Consider the following 23,579-nt stretch of genomic DNA (forward strand, 5'->3'; position numbering starts at 1 on the left):
CGGAGCAATCGATATCTGAAAGAATAAGCAGCCCCTGCTTATTCTTATTTGGGCTGAAAGCAGCCCCTGATTATACCAAGGCTGAAAGGGAAGCAAGAATCAAGTTGAGACCAATTCTAGAGCAAGCAAAAAGCAAAGGTAGATCTGATGCATTCCTACAGGGGACGAAATTACAAATTGGAGACCAAACATTTTCTTACAACCCTGAAACTCAACAAGTGATCAAAACTGTCCAAAATTCCAGCACAATAAGTATGAAGGTGGCCGATGGGGAAAGTGACAGGATTGCAGATGGGAACAAAGAATTGGTTATGAGTGATGTATCTGATACTACGGTCATAGACGGCAACGAAACAGAGATGCTGGTTAGGATGTTTCAAGGGCCAGCGGATTCGGAAGTTAGACCATTACGGGTTCAAAAAAGACTGGCGGAGAGAAAACTGGAAGATCAAATTGTCAACCCAGCACTGGAGTGGGAAGAGGGAGTACGCGTGGGTCGGGAAGAAGAGTCTGGGATGGACAAACAAGAAGCAGGGGCTTGGCAAGAGGAAACGAACCTAGTAGGTTTATTTTTGATCCGGCAATTACGGAATAGGATTTTGAGGGCCATAGTGCAATGAATTTGAAAATATGTTTCTGGAATATTCAGGGATTTAGTGATCAGAAGCAAAGTGATTTATGCAGTTTAGATGAGTGGGATATAATAGGCCTAGCTGAGACATCGAGAAGTCCTTGTATTTGCTTTCAAGAGTTTATATGTGAGTGCACTTGAGGAAAACCATTGAGGAATGGCAGAGTGTATGGAGGAGTTGCTGTTTTATGCAGAGAAAGTTGTTTTCACTCGGTTTTGAGATTAAAAAGTGAGTCTGAGAATATTGTGTGGTTAAAGGTAAAAATGAATGAATTAAATCTAGTTATAGGAGCTGTTTATATACCACCACAGAAAGTTCGTATATGAAGGAAAATGTTTGGGACTTGGTATCAAAAGAGATGAGAAAATATGTTGATTTGTATGGTGATAGCTATTTTATTCTTACAGGTGACTTTAACGCGTATACTGGGATTTCAGATGGTGAATTTGAGGAAGTTGGAGATAACTGGAGGAGCAATGTATTGCAGGATCCTGCTGAATCACCTTGGTATTATGATGATTTGAAAATTGGTCAGCGACAGAGTAAGGACCAGAACCGTAGAAGGAATACATGGGGATCTAACCTTCTAGATTTTTGTGTGAAAGAAAAAATGGTAGTTGTGAATGGTAGACTGGGAGAAGATGAAGAAGTGGGGAATTTTACTTGTTTTTCTCGGTCACCAAGCGTGGTAGATTATTCTTTGGTTGGGTTGAATCTGTGGCCAATGTGTTACAATTTTAGAGTGATGGGTTGCGTAGGGTTGGACCATGTCCCAATTGCTCTTAATCTGAGTCTTCCTGGGTCCCAGAGGTCTATATGCGAGATAAGGGTTTGGAGTTGGCAAAGAGAAGGGGAGATAAGTAGATTTATGAAGAATGATCTTTATATTAGAAAAAACGATAAAAATAGTTAAGGAGACAGAAGAGATAGTAAACCAAGGGATAATAAGAGGTAGTACTCAGGAGCTAATAGAAGAGTGTGAGGAATTTTGTAAAATTGGTAAGTTGGAGGAGAGTCTAAAGGGACTGAACAAGGTACTGTATGATATTTGCACAGGAGCAGGATAAAGTGACAGAATTGAGGTTAGGAAATCAGAGGAGAGTGAATTGGATATGGAAAGTAAAAAGTTAAAAGCTAGGCTACAAGAAGCATTAGATGTAGTCTGGCTCCAGGGACCAGGGACTTTAGATAATAATTTATTGGCATACTGAAGAATTAGGAGAGTATAAGAAAGTAGTCAGAAAGTGTAAGAAGATGAAAGAAGAAGAAGATATTAAGGAGACAGAGCAGGCATTAAAGGATAAGGATAGCAAAGTTTTTTGGAAGAAGGTTTCAAGTTCTACCAAAAGGGAGACAAGCCAAGATATCCCCCACGGAAACCTGGTCAAGTGAATTAAAGACGCAGGAGACAACAGAAAATGAGTGTGTATTTGAAGATAATTGGAAGAAGAGTATCAAAGATCAAGTTTATGGCCCTATGAAGGAAGAAGATGATGCTTTAATTGAGCCAGTTAGGGTAGAAGAAGCATGGAAAAGTTTAAAAGAGATGAAGAGATGTTCAGCACCTGGTTCTGATGGTATTCCAGCAGTTCTATGGATGTATAATAGAAGCATAACATTGTATATTATTTCTTTGATATTTACAGCAGTTCTTTGATCTGGAATTTGGCTTAGTGACTGGAACCTGGCAGTAGGAGTGCTGATTTTTAAGAAAGGGAATAGGAAACTACATGAAAATTATAGATGTATACATTAAGGTAACACACTAGGAAAGCTAACGGCAAAGGTATTAGATAACAGACTTAGAAGTTGGCTCCAGAAAACTGAAAGGCTAGCCGCAGAGCAGTCAGGATTCAGAGAGGGACATAGTACGATTGATCAGATTTTTACATTAAAGTGTTTAGTTGATAAGTTTATAAATAAGAAGGGAGGTAAATTGTATGTAGCTTTTTTGGATTTAAAAGGGGCATTTGATAATGTAAAGTGGGAACTATTACCTTAAATTACCTTAAATAGCATCTTCTAGCGACTAAGGTTGCAGGAACCTGTAGATGTCGCCAGGTAGTATTGACAGGAGTTCGTTGCACAATTCATTAGTGGATCATCACATCCTACACGTATACAGGACAGTTGAATATCACACACTAATAGACCCTAGTGGTGGATGCAGGCTCATCCCACTGCGTCCTCCATGGCTTGTTCCTCCAGTCATGGTCAACGCCAGTCTTGAAGCTGTTAACTGAAGCTGCGGAAACAGTTGAATCGCTCAGTGAATTCCACAACGGAACAACGCGATTGGTGAAGAAGTTATATTTCTCACGCTTTCTGCTGAATCTTTGGCGGAGTTTTATGGGGTTACCTCGCGCTCTGCTAGACTGGTCCTGTTCGAGAATGGGCTTGATAACACTGCTGTTCATCAACTTATATGCCAAAATTACATCCCCCCTTTTTCTACGGTAGGTCAGAGTTTGCAAATCAAGCTTTTCTAGGCGTTGCTCATATGGGATTTGTTGGTTGGCAAATGGGAGCCTAGTAGCTCTTCTCTGGACTTTTTCAAGCAACTCTGCATCGCATTTAAAGTGGGGGTTTGCAACTGCCATCCCAAACTCAAGATGAGGGCGGACAAGGGCTGTGTAAAGCTTCTTAATGACCCTGGGGTGGCGACTAGTCACTGATCGCTTGATTAGGCCTAGGATCTTGTTTGCCTTTGCGGCTTGAGTTCGGCAGTGACTATGGAACTTCAGCTTATTATCTATGATTACCCCGAGATCACGTTCTTCCTCTGCGCTTTGGATGGGTGTTATAGCACCAGTAGAGTCCAACATATGGTAGCTATGGCAAGGGTTGTTCAGTCCAAGATGTAAAACTTTACATTTGCTTGGGTTAAACTCTAGTGTCCAAGTTGAGGCCCATTGGCAGAGGTTTGTTAAGTCTTGTTGCAGGGCATTGCAGTCTTCGTCAGAAGCGGCAGGTCCAAAGAGTTTGGAATCGTCTGCATATAGTTCCAGCAGATTCTGGACAACCTCAGGAGCATCATTAATGTAGAGGTTGAATAAAGTCGGGCCCAACTTAGTTCCCTGTGGCACACCACTTCTGACATTTACTGGTGCCGAGTACACGAGGTTTCCGTTGTGGTCGTAGACTGCAGCAATCTGGATTCTATCAGACAGAAAGCTATGGATCCACTGGGCTACGTCTACATCAATGTGATATGCTGACAGTTTAATCATCAGGTACCGGTGGGACATTTTATCGAAGGCTTTTGCCTGGTCCAGTAGGAACACGTCTACAGGGGATCCCGATTCGATAACCTCAGTGATTGATTCATAAGCTTGGATCAGGTTCGTTTCAATGGACATTCCTTTTCTAAAGCCATGTTGGCCGCTGTAAAGGAGACCATTCCTTGTCATGTGAGCTATAACGGCATCATTGACAATTCCTTCAATCAGCTTAGCAACGACTGAGGTAAGGCTTATGGGCCGGTAGTTCTCTGGCTGGCTTCTGGAACCTTTCTTAAATATTGGAGTTATTGTTGCTGTACGCCAATCAGGTGGTAGTTTCTTTGTCTTCAAAGACAGATTATACAAGGAGCAGAGCGGTTCGGTGACTATATCAGAGATTTCTTTGAGCAGCCTGGGATGGATGCCGTCTGGTCCTTTGGCTTTGTTAGGGTCCAGCTTTGATAGTCTTTTCTTAACCTCTTCAGTCGTGATGATGAGTTTCGGCATAAGATGTTCGATATGTCTGGGGTCAGGACATGAGGGTTCAGCTGATGAGTCTGAGGAGAAGTTCGAAGCGAAGGTAGTGTTAAGCAAGTTTGCTATAGCTTCTGGGTCTTCCAACTTTTTCCCTTCAGCGTTGAATAAGAATGGTATTGATCGCCTGTTCTTATCTTTCTTGGACACATACCTCCAAAATCGTTTAGGGTTTTCCTTTATACTAAAGGCTATCTTCTCCTCATATTCTGCCATAAAATGCCTAGTTAGATGTCTCAACTTATTCCTGGCTCTGGCATAATGCTCCCAGTGTCGTGTGCATACACACTTCTTGTACTTCGAAAGTGCCTTTTTCTTCCTGTTCATGGCTCTTTTAATGGGTCGATCTATGTGAGGCAGTGTTCTAGGTGCCTTGACAAAAGACGTTGAAGTACAAAGCTGCTCAACATGGAGGACGGCGTTCTTGAAATTTAGCCAGGCTTGCTCTATATCATCACTGTTAGTCACTTGATCCCATGCAACCGCCTGTAGTATTTCCCTGATCCTGCTGTAGTCGGTATACGTTCGTTTGGTGCAGTTGTTTGGTGGTTGACTTATTAGCAAGTCATGGGAAATACAGAGGTGATCGCTAGCGCCAATGGGGGGCAGGTAATCAGTATTCACTAGCAGTCCTGGGTTGTTAGTGATTGTCAAGGGTTGTTAGTGAAGGATTGTATAAATATTGGCCTGCCATACCCACTTGTAAGGATTTTAATAAGTATGTATGAAGCTACAAAGTTTGTTATTAGGGTTGCAGGAAAATTTTCAGATGTAATTTGTTCTAGAAAGGGGGGTTGAACAAGGTTGCCCCCTGCCTGCACAGCTATTTTCGTTGTTTATTTAATGATTTGCCAGATTTTCTTAGGAAGCAAGGATCCCCAATGGTGTCATTAGATGTCTGTGAACTATGCATGCTGATGTTTGTAGATGACCTGGCACTAGTAGTGAAGTCTAGAGAGGATTTACAGTTCTTGTTGGATAGAACTCAGGATTATATAGATAGGAAACAACTAAGCCTGAATGTAAAGAAGTCAGTAGTTATGGTTTTTAGAAAAGGGGGTAGCATAAGCAGATATTTCAGGTAAAGATTGAAATGGCTATGCATTATGGATCTGAAGTTTGGGGATACATATCTGGTGAGATGATGGCAAAGATTCAGCTTCAGTGTTTTAAAAGAGTTTAGGTCTACATTTTTCAACAAATAGTTTAGTATTGAGTGAAGATCTAGTTTAATTTCTTTAAGAAGTGATAGGCTAGTAGGGATGATAAGATTATGGGAAAAAATCCTGAGTACGCCAAGAGTAAGGACAACAAAAGCAGCATATTTAGAATTTCTGAGGATCCCAAAGAGTGATACATGGCCATCTCAAATAAGGGACCATAAGATCCAGGTATGGCATGCGCGAGTGAATGAGACCCAATCACTGGAGTTATATGCAAAGGCTAAGGAGCAATGGGGAGAAAATAGGTATTTTAAGGCGGGGTTTCAAAAGAGGCAACAAAAGTTGATTATTTGTGTTAGGTCAGATGGGTTACCGCTAGGTGAGAGAAGGAAGTATCTAGGAGGGGTTAGGCAAGCTTCTGGTCCTTACTTCTGTCTCATGTGTGGGAAAGAGGAAGATTTGGTTCATTTTGTGGGCAAGTGTAGTGAATTAATGGATTTAAGGAAAGAATTGTTTGGGGCTGAGGCTTGGGAGAGATGAGATAATAGATTTATTAGCAAGGAAAGATATGGGATAAAGATTTGGAAGGTCCTACAATGGATATAGAGCCTGAGATTTGAAATGTAGTATATTTTGTACTAATTTATTTTTTGCATGAAAGTGTCTTTGTTTTTGTGACCACAGCCCTTTGGGCTTTTGTGTCAATAAATTATATTCTATTCTATGTTAGTCATCATATAGTGCAAGGTCCTTGGTGTTGGGACAAATTTTTTTATTGTGTTCTATTTCTGAATCTTTATCACTACAGTCTAGAATTTCTCCTCCTGCTTGTTGACTCTACCTTAAAGTATCAATTCTCAGTTGATTTGCCCTAATTCAACCTTGATGGTGTTATAGTTTGTAAATATCTTTTCTTTGTATCTATTTCTTGGTTTATGTCTTCAGGTGACTATTTTCATGACAAGCTGGTCACTTTTATCAATTGATAAAAGATAATTTATCCTTTGGATCAGTTTGCTTTAGTTTACAACACAGCAGACAGAATATACCAGTAAGCTTATCGCAGATCATTTCTGGTCTTCGTGAACAAAAAGCTCCTCCCACTTATTTCTGCCTTAGCTTGTCTAGCTTGTTTCTGCATTAGCTTCATTTCCGTTTGTTTCAATGCACTTTGATGGAAACAGTCAGAAACAGACTAACCTGTCTAGCATGTCTAACATGTTTATATCTGCCAAAACGTTCTCCGGAGCACTCACACCCTGGTCCGGGTTTTTATAATGGGTGAGATAGAGAATGATCATACTGGATAATATATGAACTGTGGTTTACAAAAACTATATTAAGCATTTTTGGTTTCTGGTTTGGGCAAAATGTGAGGACTGGTCAACAGCTTGGAAGACAGAAAGATCATGAAGACCTAATGTTTATGTCATTTGTTAAGCAAGTCATATTCTTTGGCACTTAGTTAAAGGCAGGTAGCACAAAGCCATCTTTAACACTGTCACAGTTAAGTACAGCTGCAGAATTGTCTAGGGCAGTAGTAAAAGCATGACAACTGTTTTTATCCTTTCATGAACTTGCTTGTGTTACTGCCTTTTGGTGGCATGATGGCCTTAATTATTCAGGAGCTGACATTAAAGGTACAAAAAATGACTTTACACAAAAAAACACAGCTTTTTGCATAAGACTTTGGAATAAAATGGAAGAAAAACCAGCTAAGTGTAGGCTACAAAAAAAATAACAGCTAAGCTAGCTTGTGGGAAGTGCAGGCACTTAAGAGCACAAAACCCAGTTTAAGGAAACCAATACATCAGTTTAAGGACAAAATCCAGCTTGTAGATATCAAATGATGCATTCACTTTTATTCTGGCCAAACTATGTTTTCAACTACAAATTTACTGAATAGCCTATATTTTCAGCCCTGGATTCATTCCTTGAGTTTCAGGTAAATATTTTGCTCATCATATTATTGACTTACAAATAAAGTGAACATACTAGGCTACTCAATACCTTTTTTATGCTCTTTCCAAATATAATAATCAGTTTTACTGCAAAATACTTTTACCTTCACCCCTATATATAGGCTACCAATTCAGTGTATATAGACCTATTTGCACCTTTAGCGGGGGGGGGGGTAAAGTTTATTTCCGATGCAAATGAGAGGTAAGTTTAAACTTTACCCCATCCCTCTAATGTGCAAATCTATAGGCTACCCTAAATTGGTATAAATAGGGGGGGGATAAAATTCATTTGTAGCAAAAATGATTTTTATATTTGAAAAGAACATAAAAAAGGATTCAGTGGTATATTCACTTTATTTGTAAGTCAATAATATGAACAGCAAAATATTTAGGCCTACCAAGTTTCGTTCACCTACACTTTCCAAGATAGCAAGAAGCCTCTTAAACAAAACTTTACACTTTCCATAATAATTCTCAAGTTATTGGACAATACACTAGAAAAGTAGCTGGTTATGAGCTAGGCCTACTTCTAGTGCAGCAGCTTTGTCTGCTGTTATATGTATGAATTTGATTTGTTTTGATTTTGTTCTTAGGCCCTATTCTTATTTTGGTAAATATCTACCAAATCATATTATTGAGTTAGGAATAAAGTGAATACACCATTTGATGCCTTTTTTTATGCTGATTACCAATATAATAAGCATTTCTATTGGAAATGAATTTCAGCCCCCCCCCCCTATATATACCTAACCTAACCAAACCTAAACTAACCCTGAATTGGCATATATAGGGGGGGCTGAAATTCATTTCTGATAGAAATGCTTATTATATTCATAATCAGCATAAAGAAAAAACATCAAATGGTGTATTCACTTTAGGCTAGTCCTAACTCAATAATATGATTTGGTAGATATTTACCCTTATTTTATCCTTTACTTATATATAATTGACATTTTTATTGGTATTTTCAATATTAGTCTTGTACTAGACTATTGTTTTCTTTTCTTTTTTCTCATATTTTGCTCTATTCTTTTTAAGTTTTTGTAGGTGGGTTTTCATTTAATAAATAAATAAGAATATAGGCTAGTTCAGAAGGGATCTTGTACCAAGATTACTACTGATTCTTTATCTTACCTGGGTGTGGAACATCTACACCAACTTGTCCATTCAATCTGTCTGGGAGTGTAAAAGTAGAATGGATCCAACAATATGTGTCCATTACATTGGAAGGTACCCCTTCAACAATGCAATCAATAGGATCACCAATATATTGCCTTGCTGTCACCAGTAAAGAAAATGCAATCAGGATAACTACAGTAGCCTTATAATGCAAACGAAATATGTTGTTATCAACAGTCACTTGGTCTAGTTTTAATAGACCCTTAACAGATCCAAACACATCAAACATTTTAATTTCTCAAATTAGCAGCCAGAGTTTGCAAATACTTAAATAAAGTCTTAAATTACTAGCTTAACATCAGAGCTCAGCTACGTGAGTGTTTTTATCTTGAGATTCATCTAAAAAATGTTTTAGTTTTACCGTTAATTGAACAACGCACTGTTGACGCACCAATTTTTCTAAACAAGCCCAATGAACAGCCAAATAACGATTCGAGCCATGTTACAGATTATATAGAGTGCATTCGGATCTTAGACTTTCATTGACTATAAACAGCCCATATCAAGTGTCCTAACCTCAATAGTCACAATTAATGGGAATATTTAACGAATATTTAGACTTGCCTTCAGTATTTCAACAGGAAGACTCACAGGAAAAGTAAGGAGGATATACTTACTGCTATTATAGAACTCCTGAAGAAAGTAGATACCAAGAAGACAAAACATCAAGGTAAAACCTAGTTTTCTTTGAAGTAACTGTGATGACCTGGGGCTAAGAAAAATTCATGTGGCTGATTCCTTATCAAGTTGTAACAAATTCTTTTTGTTGTGTCAGTTTTATAATAATTGAAAACTGTCCGCTATTTATATTCATCTTCTGAAATTAAATAAATTAAGATTAATTTTCATCAGATCTTATTTTTGCAGGTTGATATTGGTAATTCATTGCTGTGATATTGACTTAAACTTGATGTCAATTTCACTGTTCCTGAGCTTTGTAGCCATTAACATGGTGATTTATGGCCAACGGCAAGGAAACATAAGATTAGTCAAAACTTTTCACATTAAACATAAACCATAACTAGATAAATGTAATGTTTTTATAACTATAAATGTTTTTACTTTTATAACTTTAATAAATCAAATAATTTTAACATTTTGATTACTAAATATCAGTATATGTATATTAAACTGACAATGCACATTCATTTGTATTTTTTCAGTAAAGTGCAAATTTTGTTCTGGCCTTAGGAAGGCATACGGGTTTGGCGCCCAACTTATGTTAATTTCTGCTCATTTTGAGTTTGACTTGGTTATTTGTTGTAATTTCTGTTCGTTTTGGTTTTCATTTATTTATCGATGCTGATTTGTGGTAGTTTCGAGCTTGGTTGATTATTTGATTTTATTTTTGCTCATTTTTTGTTTAATGGAGTTCTTTACTTTTCTTTGAAAAGCTTAATTTGTGGAAAAAGTTTTTTTAAATTAATTTCTGTTCGTTTTATATTGACATAGTCTTTTCAGGGAAAAGGAAAATAACACTTTAAATCTTTTCGTTTTTTAAGACTTTATAGTTTGGCCTGCTATTTGTATACTGGAGAAAAATGTTCAGCAAATTTTAGCAACATACACCATTTTAAAAATCTGGACACAAATAGTACTGTTTAACTTAGTTTCATATTTCCTCTAGTTGACCTGAAACGGAAAACTTGATACCATTCGCAAAAAAATCTGTTTACTTTCTTTGAATGCTTGGATACACTTACACTATTTTGATTTGGTTAAATTTTAAGAGCAGAAGTAGCCTCGAAAGTTTGAACATATTACCCTCAGTCGTTCTTGGGATACTGCTGAGATGCCTTATTGGGAATTAGCATTATCACAGTACATTTGGATTTAATCTTCAGGCAAAATATAGTTTTTAAACATAATGGGTCAATGGGAGGGTGGGAGTGGAATGGAGATTAGTTGCCCTCCTATCACTTTCGACTATTAAAAAGGGCATCAACCCTTTTTATTCTCAGTCGAATGAGCCCCTTTCTTTTTAAGGTCCAAACCGGCGGTGCTGATCTCCGTTTCGTGGCCCTTCAGCCAGGAAGTTCAATGGGGGGCTGGGGGCCAGCCATCCTGTGTGGGAGGGTGAGAGTGGAAGGGAGATTAGTTGCCCTCCTATCACTTTCGACTATTAAAAAGGGCATCAACCCTTTTTATTCTCAGTCGAATGAGCCCCTTTCGAAGTTTCCACGACAACTCCTTCGATACGAAGTGCCCTGGTCTAATCAACAACAACAACAAAAAATATTACTAATCACTTTCGGCTATTAAAAAGGGCACTAGCCTTTGAATTTCCAATCGAATTAGCCTTTTTTGAAGTTTCTACGACAACACCTTCTATAAAAAAACCTTATATGCCCCCAGGGCATAACTTAAAACCCTTGCCCTGAGGGTTGTGGGGGAGTGTCCTCGAAAACATATTTTCTATCTGGAAATCAACTAGCCTACGCTAAACAAAATGGCTATCTCAAAATTTTGATTGGATGTGATTGGGTGAATGATGTATTTGCGAGGGGGGCTAGTTACCCTCCAATCAGTTTCTACTATCAAAAAGGGCACTAGTCCTTTGAATTTCCAATCAAATGAGCCCCTTTTGAAGTTTCTATGACAACGCCTACTATAAAAACCTTATATACCCCAGGACATAACTTAAAACCCTTGCCCTAAGGGTTGATGGGGAGTGTCCTTCTAAAAAACATATTTTCCATTTGGAAATCAACTACGCTGAACAAAATGGCTATCTCGAAATTTTGACTTGATGTGTTTGGGGGAATGATGGGCGTGGCGGAGGGGCTAGTTCCCCTCCAATCACTTTTTACTTTTAAGAAAGGAACTAACCCTTTGAATTTCCAATCGAATGAACCTGTATTGAAGTTTCTACGACAACGCCTTCTTATAAATCCTTATATGCCCCCAGGGCATAAATTAAAACCTTTGCCCTGAGGGTTGTTGGGGAGTGTCCTCCTAAAAAACATATTTTCTGTCTGGAAATCAACTACACTGAACAAAATGGTTATCTCAAAATTTTGATCGGATGTGTTTGGGGGAATGAAGGGCGGGGGGGGGGCTAGTTGCCCTCCAATCCCTTTCGGCTTTTAAAAAGGGCACTAGCCCTTTAAATTTCCAATCGAATGAGCCTGTTTTGATGTTTCTAAGAAAACGTCTTCTATAAAAACCTTATATGCCCCCAGGACATAACTTAAAACCGGTGCCCCGAGGGTTTAGGCGAAGTTTCCTCCTTATAAATATATTTTCTATGTGGAAATCAGCTACGCTGACAAAATGCCTATCTCAAAATTTTGATTGGATATGTTTGGGGGAATGATGGGCGTGGGGGGGGGGGCTAGTTGCACTTTAATCACTTTCGACTATTAAAAAGGGCACTAGCCCTTTGATGTTTTTAATCTTAAGGCAACATTTAGTTTTTAAACATAATGGGCCAATGGGAGGGTGTAAGTAGTAAGTAAGTAAGTAAGTAAGTAAGTATGACGGCACTAGACCCTTAAGGTCCAAACCGGCGGTGCTGATCTCTGTTTCGTAGTCCTTCAGCCAGGAAGTTCAATGGGGGGCTGGGGGCCAGCCATCCTGTGTGGGAGGGTGAGAGTGGAAGGGAGATTAGTTGCCCTCCTATCACTTTCGACTATTAAAAAGGGCATCAACCCTTTTTATTCTCAGTCGAATGAGCCCCTTTCGAAGTTCCCACGACAACTCCTTCGATACGAAGTGCCCTGGTCTAAATAACAACAACAACAAAAAATATTACTAATCACTTTCGGCTATTAAAAAGGGCACTAGCCTTTGAATTTCCAATCGAATTAGCCTTTTTTGAAGTTTCTACGACAACACCTTCTATAAAAAAACCTTATATGCACCCAGGGCATAACTTAAAACCCTTGCCCTGAGAGTTGTGGGGGAGTGTCATTCTCAAAAACATATTTTCTATCTGGAAATTAACTAGTCTACGCTAAACAAAATGGCTATCTCAAAATTTTGATTCTATGTGTTTGGGTGAATGATGGACGTGGGGGGGGGCTAGTTACCCTCCAATCTGTTTCTACTATCAAAAAGTGCACGAGCCCTTTGAATTTCCAATCAAATGAAACCCTTTTGAAGTTTCTATGATAACGCCTTCTATAAAAACCTTATATACCCCAGGACATAACTTAAAACCCTTGCCCTGAGGGTTGTTGGGGAGTGTCCTCCTAAAAAACATATTTTCTATCTGGAAATCAACTACGCTGAACAAAATGGCTATATCGAAATTTTGATTTGATGTGTTTGGGGGAATGATGGGCGTGGGGGAGGGGCTAGTTCCCCTCCAATCACTTTCTACTTTAAAGAAAGGAACTAGCCCTTTGAATTTCCAATCGAATGAGCCTGTTTTGAAGTTTCTACGACAACACCTTCTTATAAATCCATATATGCCCCCAGGGCATAACTTAAAACCCTTGCCCTTAGGGTTGTTGGGGAGTGTCCTCCTAAAAAATATATTTTATATCTGTAAATCACCTACGCTTAAAAAATTGGCTATCTCAAAATTTTGTTTGGTTGTGTTTGGGGGATTGCTGGGCGTGGGGGGGGGGCTAGTTACCCTCCAATCACTTTCGACTTTTAATAAGGGCACTAACCCTTTGAATTTCCAATCGAATGAGCCTGTTTTGAAGTTTCTACGACAACGTCTTCTATAAAAACCTTATATGCCCCCTGGGCATAACTTAAAACCCTTGCACCGAGGGTTTTGGGGGAGTGTCCTCCTCAAAAAGATATTTTCTATCTGAAAATCAGCTATGCTCACAAAATGTCTATCTCAAAATTTTGAATGGATATGTTTGGGGGAATGTTGGGCGTGGGGGGGGCTATTTGCCCTTTAATCACTTTCGACTATTAAAAAGGGCACTAACCCTTTGGATTTCCAATCGAATGAGCCTGTTTTGAAGTTTCTACGACAACACCTTCTATAAAAACCTTATATGCCCCCAGGGCATAACTTAAAACCCTTGCCGAGGGTTGCGGGGGAGTGTCCTCCTCAAAAACACATTTTCTATCTTGAAATAAACTACGCTGAACAAAAAGGCTATCTGAAAATTTTTATTGGATTTGTTTGGGGGAATGATGGGTGGTGGTGGGGGGGGGGGGGCTAGTTGCCCACCAATCACTTTCGACTATTAAAAAGGGCACTAGCCCTTTGAATTTCCAATCGAAAGATCCTGTTTTGAAGTTTCTACGACAACGCCTTCAATAAAGCCTTATATGGCCCCAGGGCATAACTTAAAACCCTTGCCCTGAGGGTTGTGGGGGAGTGTCTTCCACAAAAATATATTTTCCATCTGGAAGTCAACTACTCTGAACAAAATGGCTATCTACAAATTTGGATTGGATGTGTTGGGGGAAATGATGGGCGTGGGGGGGGGGCTAGGTGCCCTCCAATCACTTTCGACTATTAAAAAGGGCACTAGCCCCTTGAATTTCCAATCGAATGAGCCTGTTTTGAAGTTTCTACGACAACGCCTTCAATAAAAACCATATATGTCCCCAGGGCATAACTTAAAACCCTTTCCCTGAGGGTTTTGGGGGAGTGTTCTCCTCGAAAACATATTTTCTATGAGGAAATCAACTCCGCTGAACAAAATGTCTATCTCCAAAATGTGAGGGGATGTGTTCAGGGGAATGATGGATGTTGTCGGAGGGGGGACTAGTTGCCCTGTAATTATTTTTGATTATTAAAAAGGGCACTAGACCTTTGAATTTCCAATCAAATAAACCTTTTTTTAAGTTTCTACGACAAAGCCTTTTATAAGAACCTTATATCCCACCAGGGCATAACTTAAAACCCTTACCCTGAGGGTTAGGGGGGAGTGTCCTCCTCGAAAACACATTTTCTATCTGGAAATCAACTACGCTGAACAAAATGGCTATCTCAAAGTTTCGATTGGATATGTTTGGGGGAATGATTGGCGAGAGGGGGGGGGGGCTAGTTGCCCTCCTATCACTTTTGACTATTAAAATGGGCACTAGAACTCTCGATTTCTAATCGAATGAGTCCCTTTTGAAGTCTCTATGACGACCCCTTCTATATGGAGCGCCCTGCTTTAAAGAAAAAAAAATAATAAACTGTTCATTGTCAACATTGATCTTATATGCCCTCAGGGCAAAACTTAAAACCCTTGCCCTGAGGGTTGTGGAGGAGTGTCCTCCTCAAAAGGATATTTTCTATCTGGAAATCAACTACGCTGAACAAAATGGCTATCTCAAAATTTTGATTGGATGTATTTGGGGGAATGACAAGCGTGGGGGGGGGGCTAGTTGCCCTCCAATCACTTTCAACTATTAACAAGGGCACTAGCCACTCCAATTTCCAATCGAATGAGCCCTTTTCGAAGTTTCTATGACAACTCCTTCGATACGAAGTGCCCGGGTATGGAGAAAAAAAACAACATTGTGCCCACATCGTTCTTTAATGAGGAAGCGCTGGCGCGCTGCCTATGATAATGAAAAATTTGTAGGCTTTATACTTATGTTTTGGATTTAAAAAAATTATTGTTCCAGTTTCATCAATTCTTGCTTTTATATAAGAAACGTAATGAAAGAATAATTAAGTGTTGTGATGGTGACTTGAATAATTTATGGGGTAATTTTTTGTGTCAGTTTTATTGGTTGTAAGCTTTGTAGCCATTAACATTTTGATTTATGACAGACGCCAAGGAAATAAAACATGAAGCAATATTCTATTTTGCTTGAACTCAACTAACCTTAAATTGAAAAAAGCAATATGCTTGTTAATTCATAAGCAGGCTGTAACAAACATTGTTATTGTGTGATTTGTATTATAATTTAAAAATTATCATTTTTATATTTATATTTGGGTTTTAAATAAATTTTCGCCCCAATTTCATCAAATATGGTTTTTGTATGAGAAAATTATTGGAAAAGTAATTAATTATTGTGATGATGACTTAAATAGTTTATGAGCTGTTTTTTTGTGTCAGTTTTATTGGTTGTAAGCTTTGTAGCAGTCAAAATTTTGGTTTATGACAGACGCTAAGGAAATAAAATTTAAAGCAACATTCTATTTCACTTGAAAGTAACTCTAATAGCCTTGAATTAAAGAAGAATATGCTTGTTGACTCATAAGGAGCCAGTAACAAATAGTTTTGTTTCGTCATTTTTGTAATAATTAGAAATTTGCAGTTATTATATTCATATTTCGAAATTAAATAAATCATTCTATTTTTATCAAAATTTGTTTTTATATCGGAAAATATTGCAAAGGCAGTAATTATTATGGTGATCAGTAATCTTTCAGTAATCTTTTATTGGCAAAAACACATGACAAATAAATTTCTAAACTGGTCGACGGTGAGCAGGGCTCGATGTGTCGGCCATAAACAAATATAAGAATATGCCGAAATAACAAATACAGGATATAAAAAAAACATACAAGATAGGAGATAACAGAGGAGGCCAACCCAGCATGAGAACACAACAACACAAATCGTACTAATGTCAATTATTCATCAATCCCAACATCCAGACAAAGAACCATTTTTGAAATATGTTTTTTCGAAGAAGATCTGCTCTTGAAACTTGGGAACATTTCTACTAAATTAAGTTTATTTACTATTTGAGGAATCTCATATCTGATTGAGAATCTAGCTGTTTCTGATTTACTTGGAGGAAGGCGATACTTCATGGAGGGGACGTGGTGGACAGGAGAAATCGGAGTCTCAATTATACCTAAATTATGGAAATAATTTGTTGAAGATTGAATATCATAATACCACATTGCTGTATGCAGGTCCTTCAGTTGTTTAAGATTAAGAATATTAAGAAAAACATATAAATTTTAGGTTTCCGAGAGATTTTGAAGCCTCATTGGGCGATGAACAAAAGTACCCAGAATTCTAATTGCCTTATTTTTAATTATCTGAAGATGTTGCTGATGGACCGTAAATGTGTTGAGATAGATTACAGGGCAATAATTTAGATATGAATCAATTAGGGAATGGTATAAAATTTTAAGGATGGACAAGGGAAACACATGTTTCAATCTATGAAGACAACCTAAGTTATGGGCAAGTTTCAAACTCAAATAATCAGAATGTTTACGGAAGGATAAAAGCTCATCGAGAATGATCCCAAGGTAACGAAATGATTTTACTCTTTTTATCCTGCTTTGATTTACAATTAAGTTTTCTATGGTAATTTTATTTACTGCCCGCCGTAACCGCCCAAAAATCATGAATTCAGTCTCAGAAAAATTTGGAGCTAGGTAGTTACAAGCAAACCATTTATTCATTGCTATCACCATTTTCTCAACCAATAAAGATGAGGTTTTAGCTTTTACTGTTACCGCTGTATCATCTGCAAAAATTACTATGAAGCTACTATCTTGGGGTAAGCACGTCGGAAGGTCATTTATATAAATCAAAAATAGTAATAGGCCAAATATTGATCCCTGGGGGACTCCAATATCATCAATAGTAATATGGCTTGACAGGTGCCCATTTATTTCTGCCTGAATTTTTCGACCACGCAGGTAAGATTTTATTAGATCTAGGCCTTTACCTCTAATACCTGTGTTATTAATTTTCTCCACCAAAATTTCGTGGTTTAGCGACTAATTGATGCTTTGACTAATTTATAAGATAAAATTTGACGTCAAGTTCATCTGTTATGAGCTTTTTAGGTTGTTCACAAGGCGTCAATAAACCCATTAATCTGTTCATAAAGAAAATATAAATGTAAAACATAAATGTTTTACTTTTGTAACTTTAATAAATCAAATAATATTAACATTTAGATTACTAAATATCAGTGTATGTATATTAAACTGACAATGCACATTCATTTGTATTTTTTTTCCTTAAAGTGCAAAATATGTTCTGGCCTTGGAAAGCCATAGGGGTTTTGAGCCCTACTCATGTTAATTTCTGCTTGTTTTGGGTTTGACTCGGTTGTTTATTGTAATTTCTGTTTGTTTTGGGTTTCATTTATTTACTGATGCTGATTTGTGGTAGTTTCAGGCTTGGTAGATTATTTGATTTTATCTTTGCTAATTTTTGGTTTAATGGAGTTCTTTAAATTTCTTTGAAAAACGTACGACTCAATCATGTACGACTATTAAAAAGGGCATTAGCCCTTTATATTTGCAAACGAATGAGCCTTTTTCAAAGTTCCTAACACTAATCCTTCGAAACCAAGTTCCCTGGTCTAAACAACAAAAAAAAAAAAAAAAAAAATAATAATACATTGTATCCACAGCAATCTTTACTATAAAAATGTCAAGCCTTCCAATCACTTTCGATTATTAAAAAGGGCACTAGCCCTTTTATTTTCCAATCAAATGAGCCCTTTTTGGGTTTCTACGGCAACGCTTTCTATAAATACCTTATATGCCACCAGGGCATAAATTACAGCCCTTGCCCTGAGAGCTGTGAGGGGTTAGTCATCCTCAAAGACCTAATTTCCAGAGCTTTCAACTACGTTGAACAAAATGCCTATCTCAAAATTTTGATTGGATGTGTTTGGGGAAATGGTGGGCGTAAGAGGGGCGTTAGTTGCTCTACAATCACTTTCGATTGTTAAAAAAGGCACTAGCCATTTCAATTTCCAGTCGAATGAGCCATTTCAAAGTTCTTACGACAACGCTTTCAATAAACACCTTATATGCCCCCAGGGCATAACTTAAAACCCTTTCCCTGAGGGTGGGGGGGGGGGTGTCATCCTCAAAGACCTAATTTCCAGAACTTTCAACTACGTTGAAGAAAATTAATATCTAAAAATTTTGATTGAATGTTTTTGGGGAAATGGTGGGTGTGAGATGGGTGTTAGTTATCCTCCAATCACTTTCGACTATTAAAAAGGGCACAAGCCCTTCTAATTTCCAATATAATGAGCCCTTTTTGAAGTTTCTACAACATCACTATCTATAAAATCCTTATATGCCTCCTGGACATAGGTTACCACCCTTGCCCCGAGGTCTCTGCGGGGGTTATAATCCTCAAAGACCTAATTTCTAAAAGTTTTAACTACGTCGAACAAATTGGCTATCTAAATATGTTGATTGGATGTGTTTGGGGAAATGGCGGGTGTGAGAGGGGTGTTAGTCATGCTCCAATCACTTTCGACTATTAAAAAGGGCACAAGCCCTTCTAATTTTCAATCGAATGAGCCCTTTTTGAAGTTTATACAACATCACTATCTACAAAAATCTTATATACCCCCAGGGCATAACTTACAACCCTTGCCCCGAGGGCTCTGAGGGGGTTATCATCCTCAAAGACCTAATTTCTAAAACTTTTAACTACGTCGAACAAAATGGTTATCTAAAAATTTTGATTGGATATTTTTGGGGACATGGTGAGTGTGAGAGGGGGGTTTGTTGCCCTCAAATCACTTTCGACTATTAAAAAGGGCACTAGCCCTTTGAATTTCCAATTGAATGAGCCCTTTTTCAAGTTTTTACGACAAAGCTTTCGGTAAAAACCTTATATGCCCCCAGGGTATAACTTACAGACCTTACCTTGAGGAATGTGGGGGGAATGTAATCCTCTTAGACTTTTACATTACATTAAGGCGATGGTAAAATAACCACTGTTGCCAAAGGTGTGCGGAAATTCAATGAAAACCAAGTCTGTTTCTTTTAAACAAGGTTTGATAAATGCAAGTGAATTGTATAATGTGGAGCTTATAGTATAAAAAAATTTAAGAAATGAAGCTCAATTTGTCCCAGAGAAAATCCAACTAACGACATCGAATGTAACCTTGCAAAATCATGTATCAGTTAAACTGTAAAATCCTAACTATTATGATTGTAATCCTAAATTGTAATATTATATTTCTATTGTTCTTAATTACATCTTACTGTATACTTTTATATTACATTAAGGCGATGGTAAAATACCTACTGTTGCCAAAGGTGTGCAGAAATTTAATGAAGTCTGTTTCTTTTAGGCAATGTTTTATTAATGCAAGTGAATTATGTAATGAGTAGCTTATAGTATAAAAACTTCCAAACGGAACTTGAGTCACCTTTCCCCAGCAGTTTAAGACCTATAGGCAGGCCAGTACCAATACGGCTCTTCAAGCTCACTCCCGCTCTCTTCCGCACTCTCCAGAACAAATGATGAATAACCTCCTTCTGTTTAATGACTTCATTATGCATTAATAAACACTAATCAATCAAACTCTTCTTTAAAATATCAATAGATGCCTTAAAAATCTTTCTATCCACGTGCCAAGGCAAGTTAGGATTCAGGATTGCAGTGTAGGTATTTGAAATATTAGCCATATAGCAGACAGTGGCGGATCCGGGGGGGGGGAGCGCTCCCCTAGCGTAGTCTAAAGTAGTATAATTTACTTAATTAACGCAAGTTTGCGTTAATTAAACTTGCTCATAACGCAAGTTTATCGGATCAACCTATTTCGCGCCCCCCTAAAAAAAATCCTGGATCCACCCTTGATAGCAGAGGCGTTTAAGGGAAACAGTCTCCAAACTCAGTGGCTGACAATCAAATAAGACATGCTGGATAGTTTAATCAGTTGAGAAGCAGACCCTGCATAGAGGGGAGTGATGTAACTTCCAATTAAATAACATACTATTGAGAAGAAGGGCACCTGATTTGAGACGGTAATATAGCACTGTGCGTAATCTAGTACGAAAAGGAGATAAACTCAATTTACTGCGATTAACATTAGATCTTTGCCTAATAATATCACGTGAATTGAGATCAGAGAGAAGACTTGGATTTAACAAAGAAGCGTTTGCTGCCAGTAAATCAGCAGTATCATTATATTTTATACCTTTATGGCTTGGATTATGTTGGAAATAAATCTGGTTGCCTTTAGCCTGGAGGTTCAGAAGCTGTCTCCTAATCTTGAATAGGTCCTTATCATTGGCAATTCTATAAATTTTTTATCTAGGGCCATGCGAATGGCACATAATTCAGCTGACAAAACGGAAGATCCCTAAGGAAAAGGTGAAAAAAGGCTAAGATTCAGTGATGATATACATACTCCTGCTCCAGTTCTCACACGCTGAACAAATCCATCTGAATAGATTTCCTCTGATTAGGGTACAACTTCAAAATCTGTTCAGCCAGAATAGTCTGAATCTCGTGTTTGGGAATTTGATTTTTATTTATTGGAATAATTCTGCTTGACAAATACGTGGACTCATTTCCCACGGCGGAGTGTCAGTAAAGGGGTACGCAGAGGGAGAAAACTGAATCCAATTTGGGACCTCCAATTGAAACTGATTCCAAGATGAATGGCCATTTGTGCAAGCTGCCTTCAAAGCCAAAGTATGATTATACACAACATGATTGCTTCCATAAGCTTGAATTCGTGAGAAATATTTGTTCCTTTGACTGGATGTTCTTTCACTTAGGGAAACCAAATCAGACAGTTGTTTTAATTTAGACAGAGGAGTATGCCTGTGCAAACCCAGAGTAATTTGAATAGCTGAATTTTGTAAAGATGCCAGGGTTTTTAATGCTGAACGAATTGAGAAGAATTGGATACCATATTCTAGGTTAGATCCGCTATATAATTTATAAAAACCCAAAATAACTTTAGGGTGGCATCCCCATTTACTTCCAAAAAGTTCATTTAGAGTACAAAGTCTCCGAATGATCATGTATTTCAAAGAACTAATATGTGTATGCCATAACATTTTCGAATCTATCCATACGCAAGTAGCTTCACTGTAACAATACGGAATTTCATTAGAGAAAATTTGAAGAGGATTGGGAGGATCTCTTGAGCAATTAGCAAATATAACGACTTTGGTTTTACTAATTGAAATTGGAAAACCAAAAGCTGAAGAGAATCTCTGAACTACGCTTACATCCTATTGAATAAGACTTTGAAGAATTACAATATCCTTTCTGGACTTCCAAATAATCAAACCATCTGCTTAAAGGCCAAACAACGAGTGAGATAATTGGAATTTTTAAACATACCAATTGAAGAGAAAGGGACTCAAAATCGCTCCTTGAGGAAGACCTCTCGTAATGGGGTTCATCTCTGCCCTATACTCATTAACTTGAACATAAAAACTTCTATCACTTAAAAAGGACTTCATGAAACTTATGAAAAAGAATGGAAAATCCAGGTTAATGAAAAGATCAATCAATTTCTCATGGACTACATTTCCACATGGACATCTGACCAGTTAAATAGGACTGCCATTGTGGGCTGTCTGTTTTTAAGAGAGTTACAAGCATCAATTTCAAGGCGAGTGATGTTGTCGACAGAGCTATGTCCTTTTCTGAAGCCTGTTTGTTCACTTGTAAAAAGATTATTAATTTCATTCTTGATAGAATCAAGAATCTATCATTCTTGATAGATTCTTGATAGAACATTCAATTCTTGATAGAATTGATAGGATTTTACTGAAATTTTGGGCTGTTTGAACACGGGCCTCTCTGGATTTATTTCAGTAATACGGGGCCCTTGCCAGTAAGTCTCAATTTAATGAATTTTTGATTTGATAATTAGCCAATCTAGGGGAGGCTATTGAATAATTTTATGATGTCTCTCATGAAGTTGTACGTTGATCAGAAACACACTGAGCTTATGACGAAGATTCTTGGTCTGGAACAAGAGATTGAGGCTTTGCAAAATGAGAATTTGGAGCTTAAAGAAGAAAATATGCTTCTCAAAGCCAAAGTAATAAATCTTAAAATGTCTTGTCTTCAAGTTGAACTTGTTTCAAAAAGAAAGAACATTCTACTTCACGGCATACCAACTGTTCAAGGTAGTAACTGTTAAAATGCTGCCCGTAGGTTTCTCGTTGAAGTAACGCTAATTCAATGCCCTTCGTCAAGTGCTATCGATTGAATGAAAATAAACCATCAGGTTCTAATACTAGGGCATCTAGGTCTACAGCAAAAGCCGGGGCAGTTTTCGTGACTTTGGCTGATTTAGCAGATAAAGACGCTATTATGGAAAATTGTGGTAAACTGAAAGGATTAGGAAAAAGCATCACTTCTGATCTCCCGCGTGAATTGGCACGCCGTAGAAAAGAACTGCTATCTTTCGGCTACAATCTGCGTACGTCATCTGATACTTCAACAAAAGTTGGTGAAACCCGAGTGATAACGAAAGGAATTAGTGTATGTATAGAAGCGAAAAAGTCTTCTAAGAGTATCCCTTTAAACTATCTAGTTATACAGCCTCTGTGGTTCCCTCCCCCGCTGTGTCAGTTGGAGGTGATGAGTAATTGGTGTTATTCGTTTATTCTTTAGTTATTTGTTTGATATTGTTAGTGGGGGTTTTTCGTGATTTAAGATATATAAATTTTTCTACTGACTTGTGAGATTTAGTTATGTTTTTGATTTTGTATACTGGTTTTTCTCTTATCCAAGTTCTCTGTTTTTGGCCTTTATTTTTTGTGTTTCAGTTTCATTTGTCTCAAAAATTAGTTCATCGTTCTGTTTGCCTAGTTGCTGTCCACATGTCATTGTTATAGAGATACCAAGCTGGGAGGTGAGTGGCGCGTGATAGATCATAGTTTGTAAGTATTTAGATTTTGTCTGACTCTAGTTCGGGTGAAATCTCCTCCTTGGGTGAGTGGCTACTTCAGTTTGAAAATAACCCAATAGATGTTCTTAGTTTGATTAATAATTCAGTAGGTCAGTCTAATAAATCACCATCAAATCCCCATTTTTCAGTTAGTAGTAAGTATGTATCGGATTTAGAGCGAGTAGTCAAACGAGGTGGTAGTTTCTCTGTGCTTAGGGTTAATGTAAAGGGTCTTTGTTCTTCGTTTCATGAGTTGAAAAAATAGTAAGTAGTGGCCACCCTTATTTTATTGGTCCTTGTGAGACTTTCCTTTATTCGAATAATGAATCTGTATTGTATCTCTCTGGGCACAAGATGGAATATTGAAATCGA

At 37.8% G+C, this 23,579-nt stretch overlaps 1 protein-coding gene across 1 annotated transcript in view; it reads right to left on the bottom strand.

Annotated features, from left to right (window-relative positions):
* LOC148949962 (innexin inx2-like) overlaps positions 1-9,029 on the bottom strand; it is an 89,549-nt gene extending 80,520 nt beyond the window's left edge. The window contains exon 1 of the mRNA XM_089092033.1: positions 8,646-9,029. Coding sequence (XP_088948159.1) covers positions 8,646-8,919 — 274 coding nt within the window. The 5' untranslated portion in view covers positions 8,920-9,029. The remainder of the gene's footprint in view (positions 1-8,645) is intronic.
* Between the last annotated feature and the right edge of the window lie 14,550 nt (positions 9,030-23,579).

This window comes from Artemia sp. Qi Xiang Cuo, chromosome 7 (assembly GCF_049724085.1).
Source record: "Artemia sp. Qi Xiang Cuo chromosome 7, ASM4972408v1, whole genome shotgun sequence".
In the NCBI taxonomy this organism is placed as follows: Eukaryota; Metazoa; Arthropoda; class Branchiopoda; order Anostraca; family Artemiidae; genus Artemia; species Artemia sp. Qi Xiang Cuo.